General features: G+C 51.8%; 4 protein-coding genes across 7 annotated transcripts in view; 1 reads left to right on the top strand and 3 right to left on the bottom strand.

The window, feature by feature from the left end:
* LOC125948321 (glycogen [starch] synthase) overlaps window positions 1–52 on the bottom strand; it is a 4912-nt gene extending 4860 nt beyond the window's left edge. Inside the window, exon 1 of one of the 2 annotated variants that reach the window (XM_049674264.1) lies at window positions 1–52. This exon is cut by the window's left edge and continues 242 nt beyond it. The gene's annotated coding sequence lies outside the window, so the exon portion shown is untranslated. The other variant, XM_049674263.1, reaches the window with a different exon arrangement.
* Window positions 53–1165: 1113 nt separating this feature from the next.
* On the top strand, window positions 1166–2299 carry LOC125948333 (protein OPI10 homolog). Its single transcript, XM_049674277.1, has 4 exons — window positions 1166–1354; window positions 1463–1592; window positions 1663–1910; window positions 1992–2299. Exons 1-4 carry the CDS (start codon window positions 1316–1318, stop codon window positions 2187–2189), a joined length of 615 nt encoding a protein of 204 aa, XP_049530234.1. The 5' UTR covers window positions 1166–1315; the 3' UTR covers window positions 2190–2299.
* LOC125948323 (cysteine sulfinic acid decarboxylase) lies at window positions 2251–4437 on the bottom strand. Its single transcript, XM_049674265.1, has 5 exons — window positions 4419–4437; window positions 4090–4339; window positions 3696–3883; window positions 3389–3617; window positions 2251–3318 (listed from the first exon to the last, which is right to left on the bottom strand). Exons 2-5 carry the CDS (start codon window positions 4267–4269, stop codon window positions 2305–2307), a joined length of 1611 nt encoding a protein of 536 aa, XP_049530222.1. The 5' UTR covers window positions 4270–4339; window positions 4419–4437; the 3' UTR covers window positions 2251–2304.
* An 806-nt stretch (window positions 4438–5243) lies between these two features.
* The window catches only part of LOC125948320 (semaphorin-5A), a 110611-nt gene continuing 93347 nt past the window's right edge, over window positions 5244–22507 (bottom strand). For 2 of the 3 annotated variants that reach the window (XM_049674261.1, XM_049674260.1), the window contains exons 5-9: window positions 9088–9807; window positions 7389–9016; window positions 7140–7307; window positions 6892–7059; window positions 5244–6827 (exon numbers count right to left, since the gene is read on the bottom strand). In XM_049674261.1, the coding sequence (XP_049530218.1) occupies window positions 6253–6827; window positions 6892–7059; window positions 7140–7307; window positions 7389–9016; window positions 9088–9807 (3259 nt within the window). In that variant the 3' untranslated portion in view covers window positions 5244–6252. The remainder of the gene's footprint in view (window positions 6828–6891; window positions 7060–7139; window positions 7308–7388; window positions 9017–9087; window positions 9808–22507) is intronic. The other variant, XM_049674262.1, reaches the window with a different exon arrangement.

Below are 22507 nucleotides of genomic sequence, written 5' to 3' on the forward strand. Positions count from 1 at the left end.
CCGAGACTCGCGGGATCGGATTCGATCCCGCAATCTACTTTCCCCTTGAGGTACTCGCGGCTGAACCGGCCGGCTTACTCTCGCTCGCTGGTTCTGCTATATTGGCCCTCTCCTCGGTGACCGGAGAGACTGGTGGTGGTTCCATCCGATTGCCGTCGAGACGGAATCCGCTCTACTCCTCGACACGCACACATCGCGGTGGCATCACCTCTATCTTATCTTATCGTCCTTTTTGGCGATTTGTTTTTGTCAAAGAGACTTGCAATGTTGAGTCTGGTGTGTGGTGGTGGACCAGAGATAGAGGCGCGTAGTGGAGCGCAATAACCCAGAACGCATGCTCACGCCCTCAAACGATGCTCCGCTCTGGGTCATCAATGCTGGCGCTGGGTACCAGAATAGGACAGACAAACAACAACTTCTTTTGCCATTGCCTTTGCACCCTCACGGCACCGTTTGGGAAGAGAAGAGACGTCGTGGGCGGAATCATAGTCTCTCTGAGTAAAAAAATCAAATGATGCTCTTGCTTTCTCTAGGAAAGGCTCTCGAAAGGGTGGGAGGAATGCGTTGGAAGAATGCATTCTAGACGATGTTGGGTCCACCTAACTCAGAGAGAGATGAGAAATGTAGATAAACGACTTGACTAAAGAAGAACAGAACACCTCCGCTGGCGATCAATCACCCTTGACCTAACTCACTTGGATGGGAGAACGAAATCAAGTAACCAGATTTCGTTCTATGTCAGCATTACCTGTAGAACGTGATCGAGAATGAAGCGCCAAGTTCAAGGCCAAGATCGCCAAAAGAATACTGGTGGGCTCGATTGCACATCAACCAACCATTTCTTCAACGCTACTCTAGCAACCGTTGATGTGGAAAAGAGTGGTGTAACCATAGCAACGGATAATCGGATATAAGCGTTGTACAGATGTTCGAAAATGGTCCCTTCACTTCCCCCTATATTCCTTTAAATGTTTCTGACACATTTTATCGGTTATTTAACCACTTAAATTTCAATTAAACCACCAAAATTTATGCTTCTTGGTACAGATGTTTTTTACCCCTAAAAGTATACTTTCAGCATGCAATAATTTGTATGAAATTGCATCATTTTCGCCAGTCGTTGCACGCAAGTTTCATCTGTCAAATCTGTCACCTTCGAGAAACGGTAAACAACACCCGGCAGCGGCGCAGAGTTTAATATAAAAGTTTTAAAAGTTAAGTAGAAAAGTACCACAAAAACCGCGTATGGTGCTGGAAACGAAGCTAGGAAATAAGAGAACCAAATACTAGATAGGATAAGTAAAAGTAGTCAGTCATGTTGAACGCATTAGGAGTGATCGTCTCCGGAAGATTGGTATGTTCCAGAACAACCGAGAGAACCGCTGGCGTTGCTTTCTACCGGTGGTCCGCAGAGGCCAGTGAAATCCACTCTCGACTAACCATTGGCTACTCTGCTTTTCAGGTTCAAACCGACTTCCAGGAAATCAGTGCCACACACTTCCTTATCACCATTCCCGACGCGGACAACGTAAACCATGTGGTGGTTTTTCTCACCGGTACAGCACCCTTCCCCGAAGGAATGGCCGGTGGAGGTGAGTTGCGATGCACGCGAATGGCAGGGGACGTTGTTCACCTACGCTCGTTGTTACCCTCTCCTTGCAGTGTACTTTAGTTGGCCAGATCCGAATGCACCGCCCAGCTGGCAGTTGCTAGGTTACATCTCCAACTCGAAACCGTCTGCGATATTTAAAATTTCCCAGCTGAAGAAGCTGGACGAGATCGTCGGCCAGGCTGGTGGCGGTATTATGAACAATAATGTGTTCGGCTCAAACCTGCCCATCTCGCACATTGCCCAGATCGGTGTCTCCATCGAACCGGAAGCCTCGCTTGTACAGCAAACGCCTGCTACGGTAAGCATTGGAATGTGCGACGTTCTGCCCGTGGACCATTGTTAACCCGTACAATCTCTTACCTTCTCCTTCACACACCAGACGACCTCTAGCACGTACTATCAGTTCGGACAGAAGATTCTGGAGAATTTTTTCAACTTTGTCAGCAGCTTCTCGGTGACCCAGAGCCAGATGACACCGAACTTCAACGAAACGTACGTGCCACTCTCGACGCTGCAAACGTGGTACACCAACTTCGAGCGGCGGTTGCAGCAGAATCCCAACTTTTGGAAAAATTAATCACCTCACCGTGCACCCATCGGTCGATCGATTTGCTAAATATCACGCGACGCCCGCCCTATCATTTTGTTTAAATGCATTTTATTGTATTAAAATAGAAAGCTTTTCGAATTTACTATAATTCCATCCCGTTGTTGGGCTGCTGTGGGTTGTTTTCATGCCGTTCCGGAGCCGGGATCGGATTCGCATTCCCCAACGATTCCCCGATGCGCTCGATCTCGTCCACGATGAACAGCATCGACTCGAGGGTCGGACGAGGATGGCACGTAACGACCATCCGGAAAAAGTTCCCAATGCCCTTGTGCAGCAACGGCACGTATCCGACCAGAGCCGTACCACGCATTACCATGCGCTCCTTAATGTCGGCCGTGACGGAGTACAACTTTTGCCACCATCGCTCAGTGGGAGGTTCGTGTTGCGTCCATCGCATCCAACTCGGTACATACCAGAAGCTAATGTTCGTGTACTGGAACTCGGTCAGCACCGGTCGGAAGCCGGTTCGGGTGCGCACCAGCTCATGTAGATACCTTGAACACTCGAACGCATTATCGACCAGCGATTCGAGTCCGGTTTCACCACGGGCTTTGTACATAAGCCAAAACTTGAAAGCGTCCACCTTCCGGCCACACTGCACACTCTTGTCGCCCGTATCGTACGAGATGTCGTAGAATTTGTCCTGTTGGAAGAGATAGTCCGCGTTGGCCGCGTTGCACTCGTGCAGTAGGCCACGCTCCTGCACCACCAACACCGAACACTGCAATGGTGCACCGAGAGTTTTGTGGGGGTTCCAGGCAAGCGACTGGGCCCGTTGCACACCGGCCAGTAGATTACGATGGGTGCGAGACAGAATGGCGGTTCCTCCGAGACATGCGTCCACGTGCAACCAAAGACCACCGGCGTACCGTGCGCAGATGTCGGCGATCGCCGAGAAATCATCGAACGCACCGAGCACCGTCGTACCGGCCGTTGCATTGACGAAGAACGGACGTCTTCCCGAGGCGATCACGCTCTCGATCGCACGCTCCAGCTCCTCCGGTATCATCCGTCCGGCGCAATCCGTCTTCACTTGGATCAAATTGTTCATTCCAATCCCTAGCCAGTGGACCGCTTTAGTGATGCTGTAGTGTGCCTAAAAGAGGAAAGGCAGGATGGCAAATGGTTCGATAAAATGATTTTGGATCCGGTCGAACCAATCTTACATCCTCCGAAGTGAAGACGACAAGCGGTGTCGGTAGGTTGGTGACGCCCGTCCGCTTTACATCAGGAACCGCCCGGAAACGGGCGGCCACGATTGCGTACATGTTAGACATGGATCCGCCCGGGCAGAGGATGCCATCGCCGGTAGCCGGGAAACCGAACAGCTCCAGGCACTTCTCGATGACCGCATTCTCGATCAGCGTACACGTTGGACCCACCTCAAAGGTGTACCTTGGAGTGGGGAGATAAGGCGCGGAGTTAAGTGGCCATTCGCTTGGATGGATATCCTTACTCGGACACTGCACTCACTGACTAGTGTTGAGGGCTTCCGTGATCCAGCTCCCGGTGAGACCGTACGGATCGACGCCAGCAAACAGTTGATTGTGGAAGTGCGGATGGCCGGTTCGCACGGAGTAGTGTAGCACCTGGCGGATGATCCGCTCGATCGTGGCCTCACTGCTCGGTTCCTTCTCGTCCATCGGGAAGTGTATCAACCGCTGCCCGTTGTCCAGAAAATGGAGAGTAAGAGAGTGAGAGAGACAAAGGGATTGGTATCTCGGTAAACCGGATTCAGGATTCAAAATCGTCGCCGTCGACGTCTTGAGAATCCGGTTTCTGTGCCGCGGTGGCGGTCGTTAGCCTCTCGCTAAATCAACAATCGTTCAATTGTTAAACAATTGTCGGCTTTTCGATTAGGGCTTACCTTTAAGTCGACCGGATGTTCAAACTTTACCACCGAGTGCGGTGGCGACACTTGACACCGTTCGGTTGATGTTAATCCCCCGTTGAGATACCCCTCCTCGGTTAGTATCCGATAAATGCGTTCCAGTATTGCCCACTCGTCGCTGTTGGCGCTGTGTCCATTGTGCGTGCCCTTGTTCATCGTTCACTTGCGATGGCTGCTCCGGTCCGGTTTGGGTTCCCTCCTGTACGGTTCGGTATCTGTAGCGAGACTGCCCCGATCCAAGATGTTACTGGTCATCATTAGCTCTCGGGCTACTTATCGCGCGCGGTGCCGGACACGGTACGCACATATACGAACAAAAGGTATGTCACGATACATGCGAGTGACACGCGTGCGCGCACAGAGATATGTCCTCTAGCTTCCCTTCATTTCGATTATTGAGACGACACTCAGCCGCAGGCGCAGCATGATCATCTTTATGCGATAAGCAGGCGTAGTGTGGAGTGGTGTAGGGTAGGTCCCGACATTCGCCACGCGAGTCTACCCCTTATCGGTCAACTGTTGTTGATAGCCGAGGTCAAGTGGTATGCAAATTATGTCTTCTAATGGGAATGTACGCACTGGTGATAAGGAAAACTGAGGAGCGAAAGGTACGGATCAGTCAATTGTTTGCAAATTGGTTAACGATCGAGAACAGCGCGTACTACTCTTCCGTCTTACAGATGACCGACTGATACAGTCGCTAATGTGGACGAAGGAATCTGCTGAAAGCGATGCAGCTCGTAATCTTATCTCCGGAACGTTGTGAATGATGCGTCTGGGTAAATATTATTTTTCGTTTTATTCAAACAACCACACCACAATCCGAATGTCGTAATTTCAATCGTACATTAATTGATGATTAATGAGACAAGGAAAGACAATCAATCGGACGATAACGTCAACTCACGCTGATGTTGCGTCAGTTCAGTAATCGGTAAAGAACATTCTTTATTAGTTTATGAGGTAAGTTATCCATTTCGGAACTTTTCATCGCGCTGTGAACATGTAAAACACATTTTTAGTTATTTCGATTACCGCCTAGTAACATCATCGCCTTCGATCCGGACTCTTTCAATTCATCGCTTTGGCATCGTGTTTCTTTCAATTAAAAGTAGGCCGCATTGTTTTATGTTTAAAAAATCATTTTAGTCTTTATTTCCGAAACTTTCCACACGCATTCGATTTGAAGTAACAGTAGCTACAAATAAGCTTCCCGTTCGCTCGTTGTTAACAAAGTTTACGCGCTTACATTTAAAATTCGTTACGTTCGCTGCTTATGCCTAATGAACTGCTGCTCCGTCTCACTAACCACTGAGCGCTACTACGCAAAAAGGCCCTAAGTATCCCTCCTCTTCTTCCTCCTCGTCGTCGTCGTCGTTAACATTGTCTTGCTCCTTCCACAGAGAGCCTCCTTCACACGTAAAGTCTTATCGATGACTGTTTGGCCTAAAAGTATTGTCTCGCCGCTCGGTTTGTCGCACCGAAGCGCCTCTCTGATTTGTGTCACATACCTTTTTTTGTCGCCATAAAATATATGTTAAAATGCGTTTTTCCTTAACACTTAACAGCTCAATATGAGCTACGCATGGGCGCTGTGTTGGGCCCTCCTGGTGGAGTCCCACCTCACAGCATCATCATGTGTCTTTTATCGCTTTATCGCATTCAGCAGTTGACCACTACCATGGGGCGCATCCCTTACGCACTACAACACTAACATCTAGCAGGCACCGGAAGTGTCTTCCACCGTCCTTCTCCACCTCTCTAAAACGCTTGACAAAATTCGAAAACTCAACAAATGCGCCTTTATCTTGCCTAAAATTAAAACAATAATCATCTACTCCGTACTATCGCCTACTCTCCCCCATGATGATCATTTGATTATGCTCTTTCAACCCTTCCTTTTTGATTGACGATCGCATGAATTTCGCACTCACACTTAACACACAGACACACATACACACACTAATGGCACACAGCGGCATTGCAAGCTTTCGCTATATCCTTCTCAACGTTCCCTTCGTTTACTGTTGTTGAGACATTTTCTAATACTAGGTTTCTCCTCACTCCTTGGCACCGATCTCACAGATCGCGCGGCATGTCATCGTCGGCTGGCAACGTCCCCAACGGTCGCTGCCGATGTCAGTACTTGTCCTCGTCCATCTCGAGCTGACGCGCATGGCGGATGTTGTTGGGCCCGTGCGAATTGCGCTTGATCGTGGCCGTATCCGTTTCGTTGAACGATTTGGCCAGAATTTTGGGCGTATTGTTACCGATCGCACCCCCGTTCACGTTGATCGATTTCACCAGCGTCCCGTTACCGTTGGCCAGCTTGGAACCGCTCGCATCGTTCCGCGGTCCCTTGAACGAGGACTGTCGCTTCGGTTTGTGGTGGCTACCATCCGTGTACTGCAACGAAATGGGATGGGAGACGACATCAGCATCAGCAGCGGTAAGAAGGGGGGGCGATCGTGCCACCGGTGTCACCATCGCATGCCGACTTACATCCTTGGTCGGTAGCGAAGAGTACTGGTTCGGGTAGGAACCGTAGCACGGTGAACCCTGAATCGCCTTCAGGCCCTTCTGCTTGCGCTTCATGTACTGTAGCGTAGCGATGATACTGAGCGGGCAGCACAGGAGCAGAGTGAGCAGGATGGCGATCGCAACCGTTGCAACGGATGCCGCCGTTACGCCGGCCGTCTGTGGCTGTGGAACATCTACGGGGACACAAAGTAGTAGTCAGCGGATGCGAATGTTGGGAAGCTTATCATTGGTCCTTACCATTATTGAGTGCGATGCTGCACGCGCGGATCTCACGATCGCTTCCCTGGCACGTCAGCTCACCGTTGGATGAGACGGTGTTGGGTAGCAGACATATACGCGTCCGGCTCTTCTCATTATCCGCATTACACGCCGACCATTCGCTCCATTCGCCCCAACCGAGGAATGCTGCAATGAAAAGTACAACGCATAGTACGTATGATTAAAGCGCCATTTCTTTGCAAGAGATAATCTGTTTGATCACTTACAATCACAACTGGGCATCTCACAGGCTTCGTACTGCAGGCTCTTGCCCTCGCAATCGTTCTCCAACGTGACGCTACCGGCCATCGAGAGGCACTGGCGGCTGCGCGATCTCGTTCCAGTACCGCAGCTAACCGAGCACGGTGTCCAATCGGTCCAGCATCCCCATTCACCTGCAGGAAAACAACATTAACGTAGCGGTTAGCGCTCAGTGCCACTCTTGATGGACTCTTCCCCGAGTCTCACGGTCTTACCTTTGCATGGGTGCGTATTGCAAGCCCGCTTCGTCTTGTTGAAGCCCACGCAGTCGAGCTTCTCGCAGGAGCGTGTCCGGTACTGATAGCCTCCACCGCACGAGGCACTGCACGGACTCCAGGAGCTCCACTCACCCCAACCATCCTCTCCATCCTCACCGGCCAGCCCAGTGGCCGAGTGTCCACCGTTCGGATCGATCGATCGCTGACAGGAACCATCGGCCTGACACACCCGTACCTCCTCCTTCGGTGTGATCTTCAGCAGCGCCGAGTCCGCAATCGGTGCCTTACAGGTGAAGCGGAACCGCTTCTCCACGTAGCCACCATTCGGAACCGTCCCGTTCGCTACCGTCAACCAGGGCGTCCAGGTACCGGCCTTCCGCACGTCCGGGCACGGTTGCGTATTGCACACTTCGTAATCAAAGTGACATCCCGAACAGTCCATACCACCATTCTGCGGTACGGGATTGTCACATTTGCGGCGGCGTATCCGGAATCCACCACCACAGATGGCACTGCACTCGCCGAAATCCCCGTACGGACCCCAACCACCATCGATCGGTGGTTGTTTCGGTGCCGGACAGGGCGGTAGATGGGAACAGTAGATCTCGGCCCGATCCGGACCCACACAAACACGTCCACCGTGAGCGGGTTTCGGGTTACCACAGGTACGGCGTCGTGTTTTCACCGCCATACCACAGGTTTGCGAGCATGCGGACCATGCGGACCATTCGGTCCAACCACCGTGCACGGTACAGTTGGTGACGGCAATGTGCATCCCCGTGCAACCCTGTCCACCGTTCTTCGGTGGTGGATTGTTACAGGATCGTGTCCGGCAGAGGCAGGTGTCGGTGTTGGGGGCAAAATCTTCCCCGACACCGATTGGCATCGGTTGTTGGCCGTTCGCCTGGGCACACTTGAACCACTCGGACCACGCCGACCAACCACCATCGACCGGTGCGGTCAGTACCGGGCATTCGGTCGCATTCTGTACCCAGTACTTGGCCAGCGTATCCCCGTTCGGTGCGACGGTACACGCTTCCTGTAGCTCGTTCCATCCGCAGTACGGATCCATCGAGTTGAGGCAACTGCTGCGTGACAAATGGCGTCCACAGTGGTTCGACGGGATTCGCATCAGCGCCAAATCCGTACCGACGTATAAGGACTCGGTATCTTTAACGTACTGCAGTGTACGGATGCGGGTATCGGGATGTGCCTCCGGTTGCCAGATTTCGATCACGCATGTCTCTTTCGTACGGGGCAGCACCGTCACCTTCTTGATACGTCCAGCATCCGTCGCCACGTACATGATGTGGACACGTTCGTGCAGCTTCGTCGGTATAATGTCGATCGCAATGTGACTGAAGCGTTCGAGCTCCGCATGATGCAACGGGCGGCCCATCAGTGGCTGAACGGCTTGATCCATCAGCTGATACTTGGACGATTCGATCAGTGACATGTGCCGGCCCGAGCTACTCGTACCACGGCACTCGTAATGGTCCCGATTGGTGACCTCTTGTGCCTTCCACGCTGATCCCGATGCATCCTGATGCTTGAACGCACCTTCGAAGGCGGCCTGTATGGCGGACATGTTGTAGGCACAGATGGCCGATCCGTGGATGCTGTTCCTGTAGCAGAAGAAGACCAGGTGATTAGAGTTCGCGCTCCAACTTGTCTCGTTCACTTCACTGATACTTACTCGGGTGTAGTGAAGGTGGCGTACAGGACACCCTCATCATGGGAGTACACCATTCCCTGGACCTCGTTGTAATAGAACGGATAATTTCCCGGCAGTGAGCAGTTGAGCCGTGCCTTCACAAACGATGTCCAGTTATCTCTCAGGATACCGTACGTACCACCGGGATCGTTCTTACACACACGTGCAATGCGCGAGTACACGATCTTACCACAGTTCATGTACTCGACGGCGGCCTCACGCAGCACGAAGTAGATGAATCCGCCATGCTCGAAGCTTCCCACGAACTGAGGATCATTCAGCAGGAGTGAATTGTACTGGACGGTACGCAGGATACGCGAGCTGTTCTGCGTAATGTCCGAGCGCAGGATGGCCGAATCGGAACCGGAAAAATCCGTTACCGAACCAACGAACAGTTGGCCGGTCTCGGACATTAGGGCGGTCATGTTGGCGTGTGGATTGTACGGACATTTGGCCACACCATCGTCATCTCGGTGCACCGACGAAAGGTCCTCCATCTGGCGCATCGTACAGCGAGGGCTGAAGCCGTGCGTACCGCACACGTACACCTGATTACCGAAGCTCTGCAGCACCATGACGTAGTTTCGGCAGTTCTCCTCCGTTTGGCCCTTGGCCAGACAGAGCGCACGCAAGTAGGGCGGTACATCCCATGCCACACGCTCGATGACATCGAGACGGAGCGAGAATCGGAACAAGTTATCTCTGTGGATGGGAAGAAAGACGAAGGGGAAAGACGTTAGAACATTTACAATACTTTGAATCACAAGCGCTAAGATTGGATCACGAAAAGAAAAACATTTTCCCTTTCATAACCCTCACTGCAAGTCATGCCTACGAGAGGAATTCCAACATTTTGTCAGAATTTTAATTGAGTAATATCTTCATCATTCCACATATTCATTCCGCCAATTATTTATCAATCATTGGCCATTCCTAATCCATGCTGCGAGAGGGTCAATTCGATGCTTTCCAACGACACAATGCTACACCCCCCTCCCCGCCGGGGAGTAAAAATGTCGTAAAAACGCCATAAAGCTCGTGTCCATAAAAAGATAGATTTGTATAATTGATCATCAAATTCGAAGGGATTACCCATTTTAGCAACTGCTGCTGCTGCTGCCGCCGCTACTCCCGGGCACATCTTTTACGGCACGCTCACTTTCGTCGTAGAAGATCTATGGTGAGTAGCTTGTCAGGGCGTCGGGAGTAGTTTCTCAAAGATTTCTGAGAAGTCAATTAAAAGTCCGTTCGCATGCGCGGATCTCGTTCTCCGATTTGCCACTCCAATAAAAAAAAAAAAAAACTGGCGTGACCGGCGCGTTCCGGGGCACACTTACTTCCATAACGATCCATCATGGCGCCGACTGGGCCAGCTCGGCCAGTGTTTGCTGGTGGGTTGGGCGGTTTATCGCTGCTAACCATCGGCCAGATAATTATCTTCGCGCCACCATCAAACCGGAGCGATGGCGGTGTGATATAAAATCAGACCCCGGGTTTTGTTTTTTTTATAGGAGAAACACCTTCGGCAATTCCAGCCGAGCGTAGGATGGTTTGGCGACGCCAAAAAGCGCACTCTGGCGTGTGTGTGTCCGCCTTCGCCGCTTCGAAACACCCACGCACGCCACACCAGGACAACAGGCGGACCCGGTTTTCGGTGTTGCCAAATGTGTCCGTGTCTGCCTGCCACTCCATTCCAGAAAAGGAAATGGAGCCACCGCCTGACGGGGCGGGAGTTCAAACGATTTGTCCATCGCCTCGCTCGAGGCCACCTACAACACACAGCACGAGAATCCACCACCGGGCATCCGCATGGGCTTCGGGGAGGGCGCCAAAAGTTAATGATTCAACATGGATTTTGTGCAGACGATCGGCTGAAGTGGCTTCTATGTGGGTGGCGTTGGCGTTTTTGGGATGCTGCCATGATGATCCGTACGATCAATGGAGCAACAGCCACAGACTGTGTCAGCCTTCAGACGGAAGCAGGTCTATAAATCATGCTCCTGCTTTGTGAGGTAACATCGGCTGGTTGGTGGTGGTGAATGATGGTGGAACGATTAGAAGGTTTGTTGGATAGCATGTGACGATGCGAGTTAGCTCATAAAGCGCGTATCCTTTAGAAATTGGCTTACATTTGAAAAAACGATCGAGCATCTATTCAAAAGTAGATGCTATTTAATAAAATTGGGTTTTTCTTTGTTTTGAAGCGCTGCATACGTCATTTCGAGTGCAGTGTAGTGGCAAGATATTGGCTAGCGGATGTAGTAGGCCATGATTTAGTTCGCTAGAAGTGACAGAAGTGAATTGAACTGTCACAAAAAATGCAGTAGAATTTTTAATACGACTACATGACTTCCTGATGTCTTTTGTAGTAGTGGTCGAAGCGATTTTCTTTGCTTATCTTTGGAATCTACTACCTCGATTTGACACCGTTTTATTAGCTGTGATCCACATGCCATGCAAATGCGGTCACAGATGTCGAAATTATTTAATCAAACACGACTGTCCGGCTCCTACTGTCCACCTTCTCCATCGTCCTCTCGCCTCTCCCCCCACTTTCAGCCACCGTTAATGATGAATAATTACCGCGATTTCACCTCACCAAACTGCTTGTACCACTAATCGATGTTATGATTACCGGATATGTTACGGCCTTTCCTATGACGACCTGTCGACCTGACGTAAGGCTACAAACGGCACGAAATCCGTTGCTCCGTCTAATGCGTTGCAGCAGCGTACCGACGTCGTTCCGTCGCAGTGGAACGAAGGAGTGGCACCAGAGTTTGTTTAGCACCGCCGGGTGGAAGGCAAATTTGTTTGGTTCGGAGTTTGCCGACTGCGACTCGCTCCTGTGATTTATGAACGAAAGCTGCGCGAACGAAGTGTGCTTTGCGTGTGATGTTGCTGCGCGTGCTACCGCCGGCCACACGCCATCGCGTCAAGCATGCAGCACGCCGTTCGTGGAGTGTCGGAGCGCGGAGTGTTATGGTGCTAGTAGGGTAGTTTAATGACACCCAAAGGCTCGTGCCATGCGTGCCAGGAAGTAGTGGTCCCGACGACGACGTGCACCACGACGACCACGGGATCAATTTGATGAAGCGCGAACCAATTGACAAAAACCCTTTCCTGCCTTCCTTCGCAGGTCCGGTCTTCCGGGTTGGGATCCTCGGGGAGTGCTTGAATGAGAGGTATAGCAAGCACCATTTTTGCTCCATCTCAAAAACCTGTGTTCGCCAAAAACGGTTCACCGCTACCGCCGTGACTAGTGCCGATTGGTTATGCAAAACAGCTCCGGTCCAGCTTAGGCAAATCGGCGGTAAGTAATCGGAGCATCGCCAGTTTGGTAGCCATATTTATGGCGAACGGTCTCTGGTGGTCCTACTGGCAGATACCTGCCGCAGAACGGTGCATTAAACATGCAAATCTGTCGGTCGGTATCTTGGTTCGCCGGTAGCAGGTGTCCAATAAATTCCCCCTCAATGTATGGATAAATTGGAATGCTGAAATCGGTGCGCCACGACCGGAGGAACTTGCTCCGAAAAAGGGGGTTAATAATGTATTAGACAGGGGCGATGTTCGATGCCGAATCGGGGGGGAAATCGAACGATCGTCGTTCTAATCCTTCGTCGATGCTCCGCTCGCCCGTTGCTGCACATCCAGAAAGGTTGGCTATATGGAACATGATGATCGAGCTGATGCTTCATTAAGCAATCAGCGCGCCATGGCGTGCGATGGGAACGACAGGAAAGGTGCAAGGCGCTCGTGAAATGTTGACAACATCCCGATTAAGCTGACAGAGAGGCCGAGAAGCCACTTCGTACGCTCGAAGTCCGAATTGTGCCGTCATACCCTCAGTCAGTCAGGTCCGCTCCGTTAATCCGTTCTACTTTCCACAGCGTTTTAAGGGGTTGTGTTACGAGAGAGGAGAGAGAGCAACAAGCGTAAGTATCCGGCCAGGAACAAAAGCGGAGTGTGGCACATATTTTGGACGCCTCGCAAGTTCCGCGCAACTGTCTGCAGCAAGTGTAGTGCAGCAAACACTGAGTGCACAGTACACACAAAGCGAGTGTCACCGGATTGTGATCGCGAGCCGTTAATTAAGGACGCAACGAGCGGACAATATGGCGAATACGTGCTGAGGTGGATACCGTTTTGCGCAAACCACTGGCGGGCTTCTGGCGGTTCCGTTCCGTTCATCCGCCCCTTTCTTGATGGCGGAACCATATGCGCTGTCGCGGTCAGACAACATACTGTACTCCAGTCGTCCTGTACTCAATTGTGGATTTAGCGCGAACTTGCTGGAGGATGAAGTCATGGCATCGTCATCATCATCATCATCATCATCTCCATCGTCATCCTGCGATGCGCGGATTTTTGCACACATTACCCCCGATCTGTCCGATCGTTCGCAGCACCGTGGCGACATGTGTCGACACCTTTCTGCTTCTGCTTCTTCTTCTCGCTAATGGCCGCGTGTCGCCGTCGTGACCTCAACCGTCGCCCTCTTTTAGTGCCAACAAATCGCGAAGATAACCCGCGTACGCGTAGTTCATGCGACGTACACCACGGACACGGATTTAATGATGCTCATTCATACGCCACACTTCGCCCAACGGTCCAACCCACGTGGACCAGATCACCCGACGACAGTGACACTCACTATTTGACCGCACCACACCCAATGGTTGCACACCACTACCAGTAGTGTGTCCGTCCGGTCGCGAAGGACGCGGTGAATGTACCGTCGAATGGCCGGAGTCCGGGGACCACTTCGACGTTTCGCTTCGATGCTTGACGACCCTAACCTCTTGGCACCTGAATGGCAAACCCCAGCTGTCCATGCGATCAGTCGCCAGGCGCGTAATGACTGAAATTACTCTCTACGACCGGATTAGGTGCCGAGGCACCGGTACTCGATTTTGCACTTTGCACCGCCGTCGATCGTTAAATCGATTTCGACTTCGGGGACAAGATGGATGGATAGATCGTTCGTTCGTTCTTTCGATCGTTCGGTGTGACGATCGATTATCGCCTCCGGATTTGTGTCCTGGCCACGTTGGCGTTAAACGCCTAAACGCCTCGGTGTGTGTGTGCGTTTATCGCTTCTGATCTTGCCACTCGCTTGCCAGACTCCTCTGTACTCGGGGATCAGATCGTTCTTTTTGCCGAAGATTGTCACGATAGAGGTGGCCGGTCTTGCTGGCGACCATCTCGAAGGAGCGATACCGGTACATTGTGAAAGGCCGTCCCCCGGGCGTGGAATGGATGGAGGGAATTGGAATCAATCAGATGACAGTTTTATTAATTGGTTATCATAAAGAATCCATATTTATTGGTGCGACGCGCGAGTTGTTTTACCTCGCAGGCGAACGACCGGAACGCAGGAATCACGGTCGTCCACCAGTAGTCCACTCCACTCCAGTCCAGTCCAGGCTGCAGTCTCGCGTGGTCGATTGGCCATTGGGAATTGCCATTACACACAATCGACTCTGTGAGTGTAATGAATGTTTTGGACAAGTACATTTGTTTTGTAGCCGCGCGCACCATTTCAGCTGTGAAAATGTGAAGGTATCGAGCGCTAAAGCTCATCGTTTAGCGGACACTGGGTGGTCGTATGGATGGTTATGGCCATAACGTCGTAGCCGTTACACTGCTACAGGTTTTAGTAGTTGGAAAGCGTACTTTTTTTCTCTCGCTGTAGTGCTACGAGTGCGAAGTCCTTTGCTTAAATGCCAATTCAACTACAACTCCGCCAACAATTCCTCTCGCTCAAAATGTTGCTCTAGCGAATGCAACTACCCTAAACCGGCCGGTCCTAATCTGCTGGCACGGCTGGTCACCGAAATAGTGGAGTGGATTGATTGATGCTTTGCTTTGCAGCGAAATAGAAATCGCATCCAAGTATGCTGTCGATAGGACAAGAACTCCGCCGCATGCTACGATACGAAACGAAACGAAACGATGATGCAGCAGTACGTATTGTTCATTCCAGGGCCAAATCAGACCCCCAGAAAACCACCACTCCCGCGTCCCGTGACACAGATCCGTGTGTGTGTGTATTCGGTGGGATTAGCGTTGTGTGTGCTGTGCTGTGCTAGTGGCCACTGCCTACGTGCCAAGGGATTGCCCCGGCCAAGTAACACCATTAATCAAACAAATTAGTTCCAACGCGTCAAACTTGTGCTTGTGCTTGTGGTTGGTTGAGTGGTGCGCGCAGTCCCACGAAAGCCGTGGCGAGATTCGAATTCGCATCGAGCCCGTGTCTTCGTTAGACCCCACTACACCCGTGATAACGAAGTATGTGAAGGTGAACCTGGGATTCGTCGTCTGATCACCTAAAGGGTGTTAGGGTGTGGTGCGACCTTCGACGACACCACGACCACGTGTCGATATCCTTGGCGATAGCAGCAGACCGACAGACACGACAGCAGTATCGCAAGACCACAAGAAGACAAGACAAACAATGGATCTTGTCCCGGCGGTGAATCTTCAAGTAGCGATGTGGCGCATGGACACAGATGGTGTCGACGACGGATTGTCAACCTCGGCGTCAACTGGACAACGATCAAGCCAGCGACGTGTCGCCAGCGTGGGGTGTCCCCCCAAAGCATCCAAAACAGAGGTGCATTAGCATCGGAATGGGTGGTAACAGGCCGTCTGATAGCATCATTAGAGAAGCGCAACTTCATAACTTGCCACAGTTTATGATCTCCACTCGCAGCGACAGATAGAGAGAGAGAGATGCAACGAAGCATCCGCATTCGGAAATCGTCACCACCGATAAGTCGATCTTGAACCTGTTCCCGTGCTTAGTGTCAAAGGTGACAGTAAAGCTAGTCTTTAAGCGATGAAAAGGCCGGCCGCGAGTTCCTCGAGCTGGAGGAAATCACAGCTCCCCATCACCGATCGCCATCGGGCGGATGAGCTGAGATTAAATTAAGATAATAGCACTCGATGGACCAACAGCTGGACCAACAGACGGTAGTAGACGGAGCACCTGTTTGCCACAGTACTGGCCGGTCCGGGTCCGGTGCTGGGCCTCGGCTAACTACACGATGATTTTAATTATCGTCATCCATTCGTCCGTGGCTCGGGACTGGCCGGGTGTCTGTCGGTCTTAGAGCGATCGCTAATCGCTTGTCTTTCGTCTGTTCCCAGAAGCTAGCCCGGACGCGCACGCCTAGCCCCGGAGCTCTGGAGCAGTGGAGCGCAGGAAGAAAGTTAAGAAGTCTGGTCGCAGCTGAATCGTGTAATTGTGACCATTTCGCCCGTTGACAGCCGGCCGTAATTGGATAGGAAGGTAAATTGAGGCATCCGTCCGTCCGTCCGTTCGTCCGTCCGTCCGTTCGTCCGTTCGTCGGAATTCCGTTCCAAACGGTGGACGCAGGCTCACACTCCCGGAGTTGTTTGCTTTTTGGGGCCACCAATTGGCTTTCGGGGGCGGCAAGGGACGCAAAGGAGTCTCGAGATGCAAATCATCACCTCTACTAGAGAGAGAGAGAGATAGAGAGAGAAAGAGAGCAGCATCCCTAGCAAATGACGTCGTCGTGCGCTGTCCAAACGCATCCAATCGTAGGCACTCCGTAGGCTCACTAAGCCGGACCTAATTGGTAATTGGTTGTTGCCGGGTTTGTTGGTGGACAAGGAGAAGCAATTAGGAAGGAGTTTACCGGTGTAACACTTGTGCGGTAGGAGAAGCAGGAAGAAGAAGAGAAAGAGAAGGAGGAATCTCGGGGCCTCGGTTCCAGTGGTGATTAGACAAGTAAAAAGTGACGATTAGCGGAGCGAAGCGTTTCGGAGCTAAGTGTAGGTGTTCCTGTTCCACCGGCGTTTTGCCTTCTGCCAGGGAGGCCAATGCCAATAATTATCTGCCGCCATCCGCCAAGCAGGAGTTTGATTTTGATGACTTCTCGGGAATTTACGTTTACCTGGATCTCAATCTGACGTTAGGCGTTTGAATTTAACGATCAGGTGTAGTTAGTGACTCCTGATGGTCCTCCGGATGTTGGTGATCGTTGGACGCACTGTTTAACTCGTCGTTACAATCCATACTAGAACCATAAAACGTTGGAATATAAAATCCTCCGCTAATAAGGCTTAATCGTCGAAGGAGGCTTCGCTTCATTGCAAATTGAAGTACAACTCAACTCCTACATGTCTGAGGACCTCTAGCTGTTAATAAACTCATCGCAATCACGTCATCGAGTGTCAGCGAGCCAGCGACCACACAAACCACCAACGCGTAGCCACTTTAGCACTTCGACATATCAAAAGGGGCTCTATCTTCTTCAGAGTCAATCACAGAAAAAAAAAAGTTGCTGCGTCAGGACATTTTAGCCCGGTATCAACCGGTACGATATCCGAGAATTCGTCCCCCGCCCCCTGCTTTTTGTGTGTCGATATCTCAAGCCGCCAAGAGTCTCGAGAACTCGAGCACGGACGCTGACCTGCATCACCATCCATCGCTCGATGTGAGCATCATCGTGGCCGGCGTCTGATAAATATGCACCATAAAGCGTGCGAGGGACGATCCACCCCAGGATGCCAATGCTAAGCAACGCGATTGATGATGACGTTCAAAACGGGGGGGTTGGATGGGCGTACGTCATGCGATTATTGCAGCCATTGGCATCCTGTGCTGGAGGAAAGGCAGGAGTCGCATTTGTAATGCCATCGGCTCGCGCTGGTCTCGATGTCTGGCGCATGAAGGACCTCCTCTTGGAAGTGGCAGTATAAATCACCGCCCGTTTGAAGTGGTCTCAATGATGGGATGTGCCTCACCCTCTCCCTGCCCACCACCCTCTAGTCCTTTTTAAATCGAACAAAGAATCGAGCATCGGTCCCCGGGATGCTTCAACACAAGTACTGGTGGTCTAATTGAAAAAAAGGAAAAACGCTCGCCCAAGAGTTATCGATCGCCATCGCCTTTGTGCCGTGCTCTAATTGGGGGGACTGGACTGGGAGTGAACGTCGACGACAGCATCGGAGTGGTTCTTTCTTTTTTAACGATGAAGGATTGCCGTCCCCTCCGTAGTCGCATCCTTCACCCGCGATGAGGCCAATGGCTTGTTGATGGATGGTTCGCGCATTAAAGAAGCGCATGATTCGAAACGCACCCTCTTTCCGTTTAATGCATCGTCGATCACCAGAATGTGCTCTCTACAATGTGTGTTTTCTCGGCGATTTATATATTATACATAGAAGTCTTTATGCAGCGCACATTCCCAACTGGGTGCAATGTGTTGCAACAACCCAACAGCCCAAGCCAACAGCCCAGGTCATCCATTCATAAATGCCTCGCTCCCTTCCGAATGGTGGCTTGTTTATCGAGGGGCCCCAGTTTTCCTGCCCATTCAGCGCATATGGTTGTGCGACGGTGGATTGCACAACGACAACACAGCTCGCTCGGAGACGCCAGTGGCCAACGCGCTTTTGATAAACACTCGCGCCCGGGTCTGCAGTAGGTCACTGGAAGCAGGCAAACGATTTAGAACGCCAATCGAAGGGAGGGAGAGTGCCTGGTTCGGGGTGATCCAGATGGCGATTTGCTGGACACAGCACATGAGCGATGAGGCTGCTCCGCTTTGGGGCCAAAGCGATCGAGAAACAAATCGTAGCTCAGCATAATCACAACACCCAACAACGCATCAACATCAATCACCACCCAATCAGGCCGGTGATGCGTGACCAATCGTCAGCAGCAGCACCAACGTTTGCTGTTGCTCATTGGACGGATGGATCGATGGCGTCGAGAGGCAATGATGTCGTCCCCTTGTTCGGTTACTCTGAGTCTGAGTCGAGATCGCGGCAAAGGGCTTTGCACTTGGCACTGGGGAAGGATGGCACTCAGGCAATGAGATGCGCTTCGTCGTGTCCGGTTCTTATCTGATCGATCAGTACAATGTCTGGCCACGACGCCGATCGCGTGAGTTCGACAGCATCTCGACCTTCGCGACGCCGACGATTTCGTTCGATTAAGTGCCAACTAATCGAGGTGACGGAGTAAACATGTTTCAGCACCGTTCGTAACGGCTCCGTACCGGTTGTTAATCGCGCGGTTTTTGGCTCACGATTTGTTACCTTTGCGAACTTCCTGGACGCTGGGCGCATTACCGGGGACATTTATAGTCCATACAGGCGCTAAACAGGGTTATCGAGGCTTTGCGTAAAGTCTTTCCCGCAATTGAAGACAGTAAAGTGCGTCTTTTGCAAGTCAGAGCTACATTCTAGCACTTTATCTCTTAACTTAAGTCTATTAAGATCAATCTACGATCAGCTCGGGGCCACTTTATAAGGAAGCATCAAACAGCACTCGGCCTCCACACAACCGTTGCATAACGATCACCATATTCATATTCATTCATAATGCAGAACTGATAAACTAATGGCCGCAAATTGAATCTGGCCCCTTCGTTCGCTCACTTGCTCGCTCGATAACTTATGCCTCAATTACGCTAGCGAGCGAAGTGAGTTGCGCAAAGTGCCTGGCTGGCCCGGCCCCAACAAAACACAAAACCAACAACCGATTTGTCAAGGCAAGGCAGTGTGTGTGTGTGCATTAGTGCGGCCCGGTATGCCGGCTAATGGTCGATTTTCCAATTAAATCAACGCTAAGAACGCCTTCGGGTGTTCGCGGAGGAGGCGAGATGCAATTAAGAGGTAGGCATCTCGAGGTGGTCTTGGCGGCGGCGGCAACCAACCCTTGGCGCCAATCTAGCGACAGCACCACCTGACCTGCTTCGAGATCGCCGTCATATTGTTCCGATATATTGTTGACGTTCGATCGTTCCGATTCGCCTCCGTTTGATTAGAACTGGACCCGGAGGCCGGTTGGTGAGATGATTACAAGCACAGTAGTGGTAGTAGGGGTCGCCATTATCAACCAGAACAGAATGCTTGGAACGATCTGCAAAGTGTCAATCGCGCGCCACTCGCAAGGTCACAGACAGACAGCGACCAGGTTGCGGCGGTACACACCAACAGGTATGTATCATTTGCATAGCCAAGGGTTTCCACACCCAACAGGGAGGCTGCGTCATCCTATCATGCCGATCCGGAGGCGATCGTTCGACATCATGATGGGCCTCCCCTGCTGGCCCGAGCAATGAAGCCGTTAGCATTAAAATGATGTAAACCATGCACCGCTACACCGTCGTCAGACTCATGGCATGGCATGACGGTACTTAGCACACACCGCGGAGTACCGTGCACCGTTGCATCGTTTCTTGCGATCGTGCAACGTCCCCAGTAGAGAGAGAGAGAGACTACAAAGGGGACTCGTTCTGTGGTGTTTGTGTGTCGAACGTTCGATGCCGGCATGTTCGTCAATATTTCACACGCGGAACCTGTCCGAAATTTGAAACTAAACTACCGGGCACCAGAGAGTCGTGTCGTGGTGGCTTGCGGTTCCGGCCACGACGGCAACATCCCGGTACACATCGCGGCACGATGCAGTGTGATGTGGGATATCATTTTCATCCACCGCCTACCTTGTTCACTTCGCCCCTTTTGCCCGTGGGTTTGGTGGATTGGTCGCTAAAAGATCCGGCCATACAAGTGCCGCAAACCGAGAAGACGTCGTGGCCGATCGTAGCACTCGTCGCAATCGCAATCCAACAATGAAGCAACGACGGCAACGGCAAAAGTTTGTGCAAATTCTTGGTCATCATCTGCTGTTGGTGGCGGCTTGTGGCGGTAGTGTTCATCGTTGCCACAGCAACCTGTCCCTAGCGGCTGGCGAATCCATCTTCTGACTCGGCTAGCCTACCTGGTTTCTTCTGCTGGATAGCATTTATCGGGAATGCTGCACCGCGGGACCCCAAAAGCTAGCGGTACTACCGCAATCGATTAATAATGTTGTCATCCGACGATAATCGATCCTTCCTTCTGTTCCACTTGCTTGTACCACCGCGCGCGCGCGCAAAACAAGCATAACCGTGTGTGTCCGGCGTGTCGGTGGCCAACTCTTCAAGGTGGGCCGGATTCTCTCCGGTTTCTGCCAATTTGTGTCGCTAAAAAAGCTTAAGACGCTGGCAAGATCCAATGGGAATGCAAATCATTGTTTGTGCACCAGTCGCAGCAAGGGGCCCCCCCTAGGATCGTGCAATGATTGATCGGAGAAATGGGTTTAGCTGGAGCTCCGGCAGCTCCAGCTGATGCGCAGGGCCTCTAATCCTTCCTCCCTCCTTTACCTAAAATGCCAATTTGCATAATGGCGCTGCATGATAACTTCATCGGCGTTTTGTAGCGAAATGTAGCAATAATATATTTAAATCGTTAATAATTTATTCCCCTCCCGACCCCACCCCGCTCCGCCCGGTTTTGTGGTTCCAAATTGCCCATAAAATCACCAAAACAAACGCTAAAATTAGTCCAGTCCAGGTGGGGAGCGCTCATTGAGTGATCAAAAACCCGCACACGAAAAAACCATGACGATTTGTAGGCATTTCGCCGCCCGGAACTGAAATGTTTTATGTTTCCCCTTGATACAGTTAACCGAACCACCGAAAAAACCGATATGCAAAACACAGCCCCCCAGTGAGTGTGTGTGTGTGTGTGAGAGAATCGGGCTTAGTGGATTCCCGCCACCGGAAGCTGTCCCGCACCGAGCACTGGCCGGAGAACGGTGTCCGCGCAATCTGCAAACATCGATCGATCGGACGCAGGGCTAACGAAGCGACGAAGCCTTTTAATTGATAACAACCGGAACGCGAGTGCGACCGCGAGCATAGGGGATGCTAGGTCAGCGCCGCTCCGTCCGAAAGTCCGAAAAGTTGAACGAAAGTTGGCTCCGGGGATTGGCAGATTGATCGCAACCCCCCTTCCCCCGCCTTCCGAATGCCCGATTCATTAAGGAGAATTGGGTGAACGGCGCTCCGATGGCTCCGGTGCCATCGTAAAATGGTCTACCTAATAGACCGTACGCTGGACGCCTGAACCCTTGGTGGTGGGTACAGCAATCCTTGCCGCACCCTAAATGAGTGCCATTTTGGCAGCAACTCGCTGCACCGCCTTGTTCTCCCCTACCCCCGGTCGGGGGCCCGTTGACCGGATGCAGATGATCTTGCCGCCCGTGCGCCCCATAAAGGCCATAATTATGGCCGAAAACACCAGCCAGCTATCGGGGCGAACCGATCGGTTCACCGTTCCTCCTCTATCGCACCGTGGACCGTGACGCGCCGATCGCGGAACGCGCCTTCGGGCGATTTTTTTTTATCGGCGCGCCACACCACGGGAGAAAGGCTTTCGGAGGAGGGGTGGAAAGAGGCGTGCGGAAAGGTCAAATCGAGAGGGACTCGAGGGACTCGCGGGGCCACGGCCGCGGCCGGGTTCAATATAAATTAGTCAAACAACACGACGGCCAACACGATGGCGCAGCGGCGTAATGAGCAGGAAAGTGGCGAAA

Source organism: Anopheles darlingi, chromosome 2 (genome assembly GCF_943734745.1).
Source record: "Anopheles darlingi chromosome 2, idAnoDarlMG_H_01, whole genome shotgun sequence".
NCBI lineage: Eukaryota > Metazoa > Arthropoda > Insecta > Diptera > Culicidae > Anopheles > Anopheles darlingi.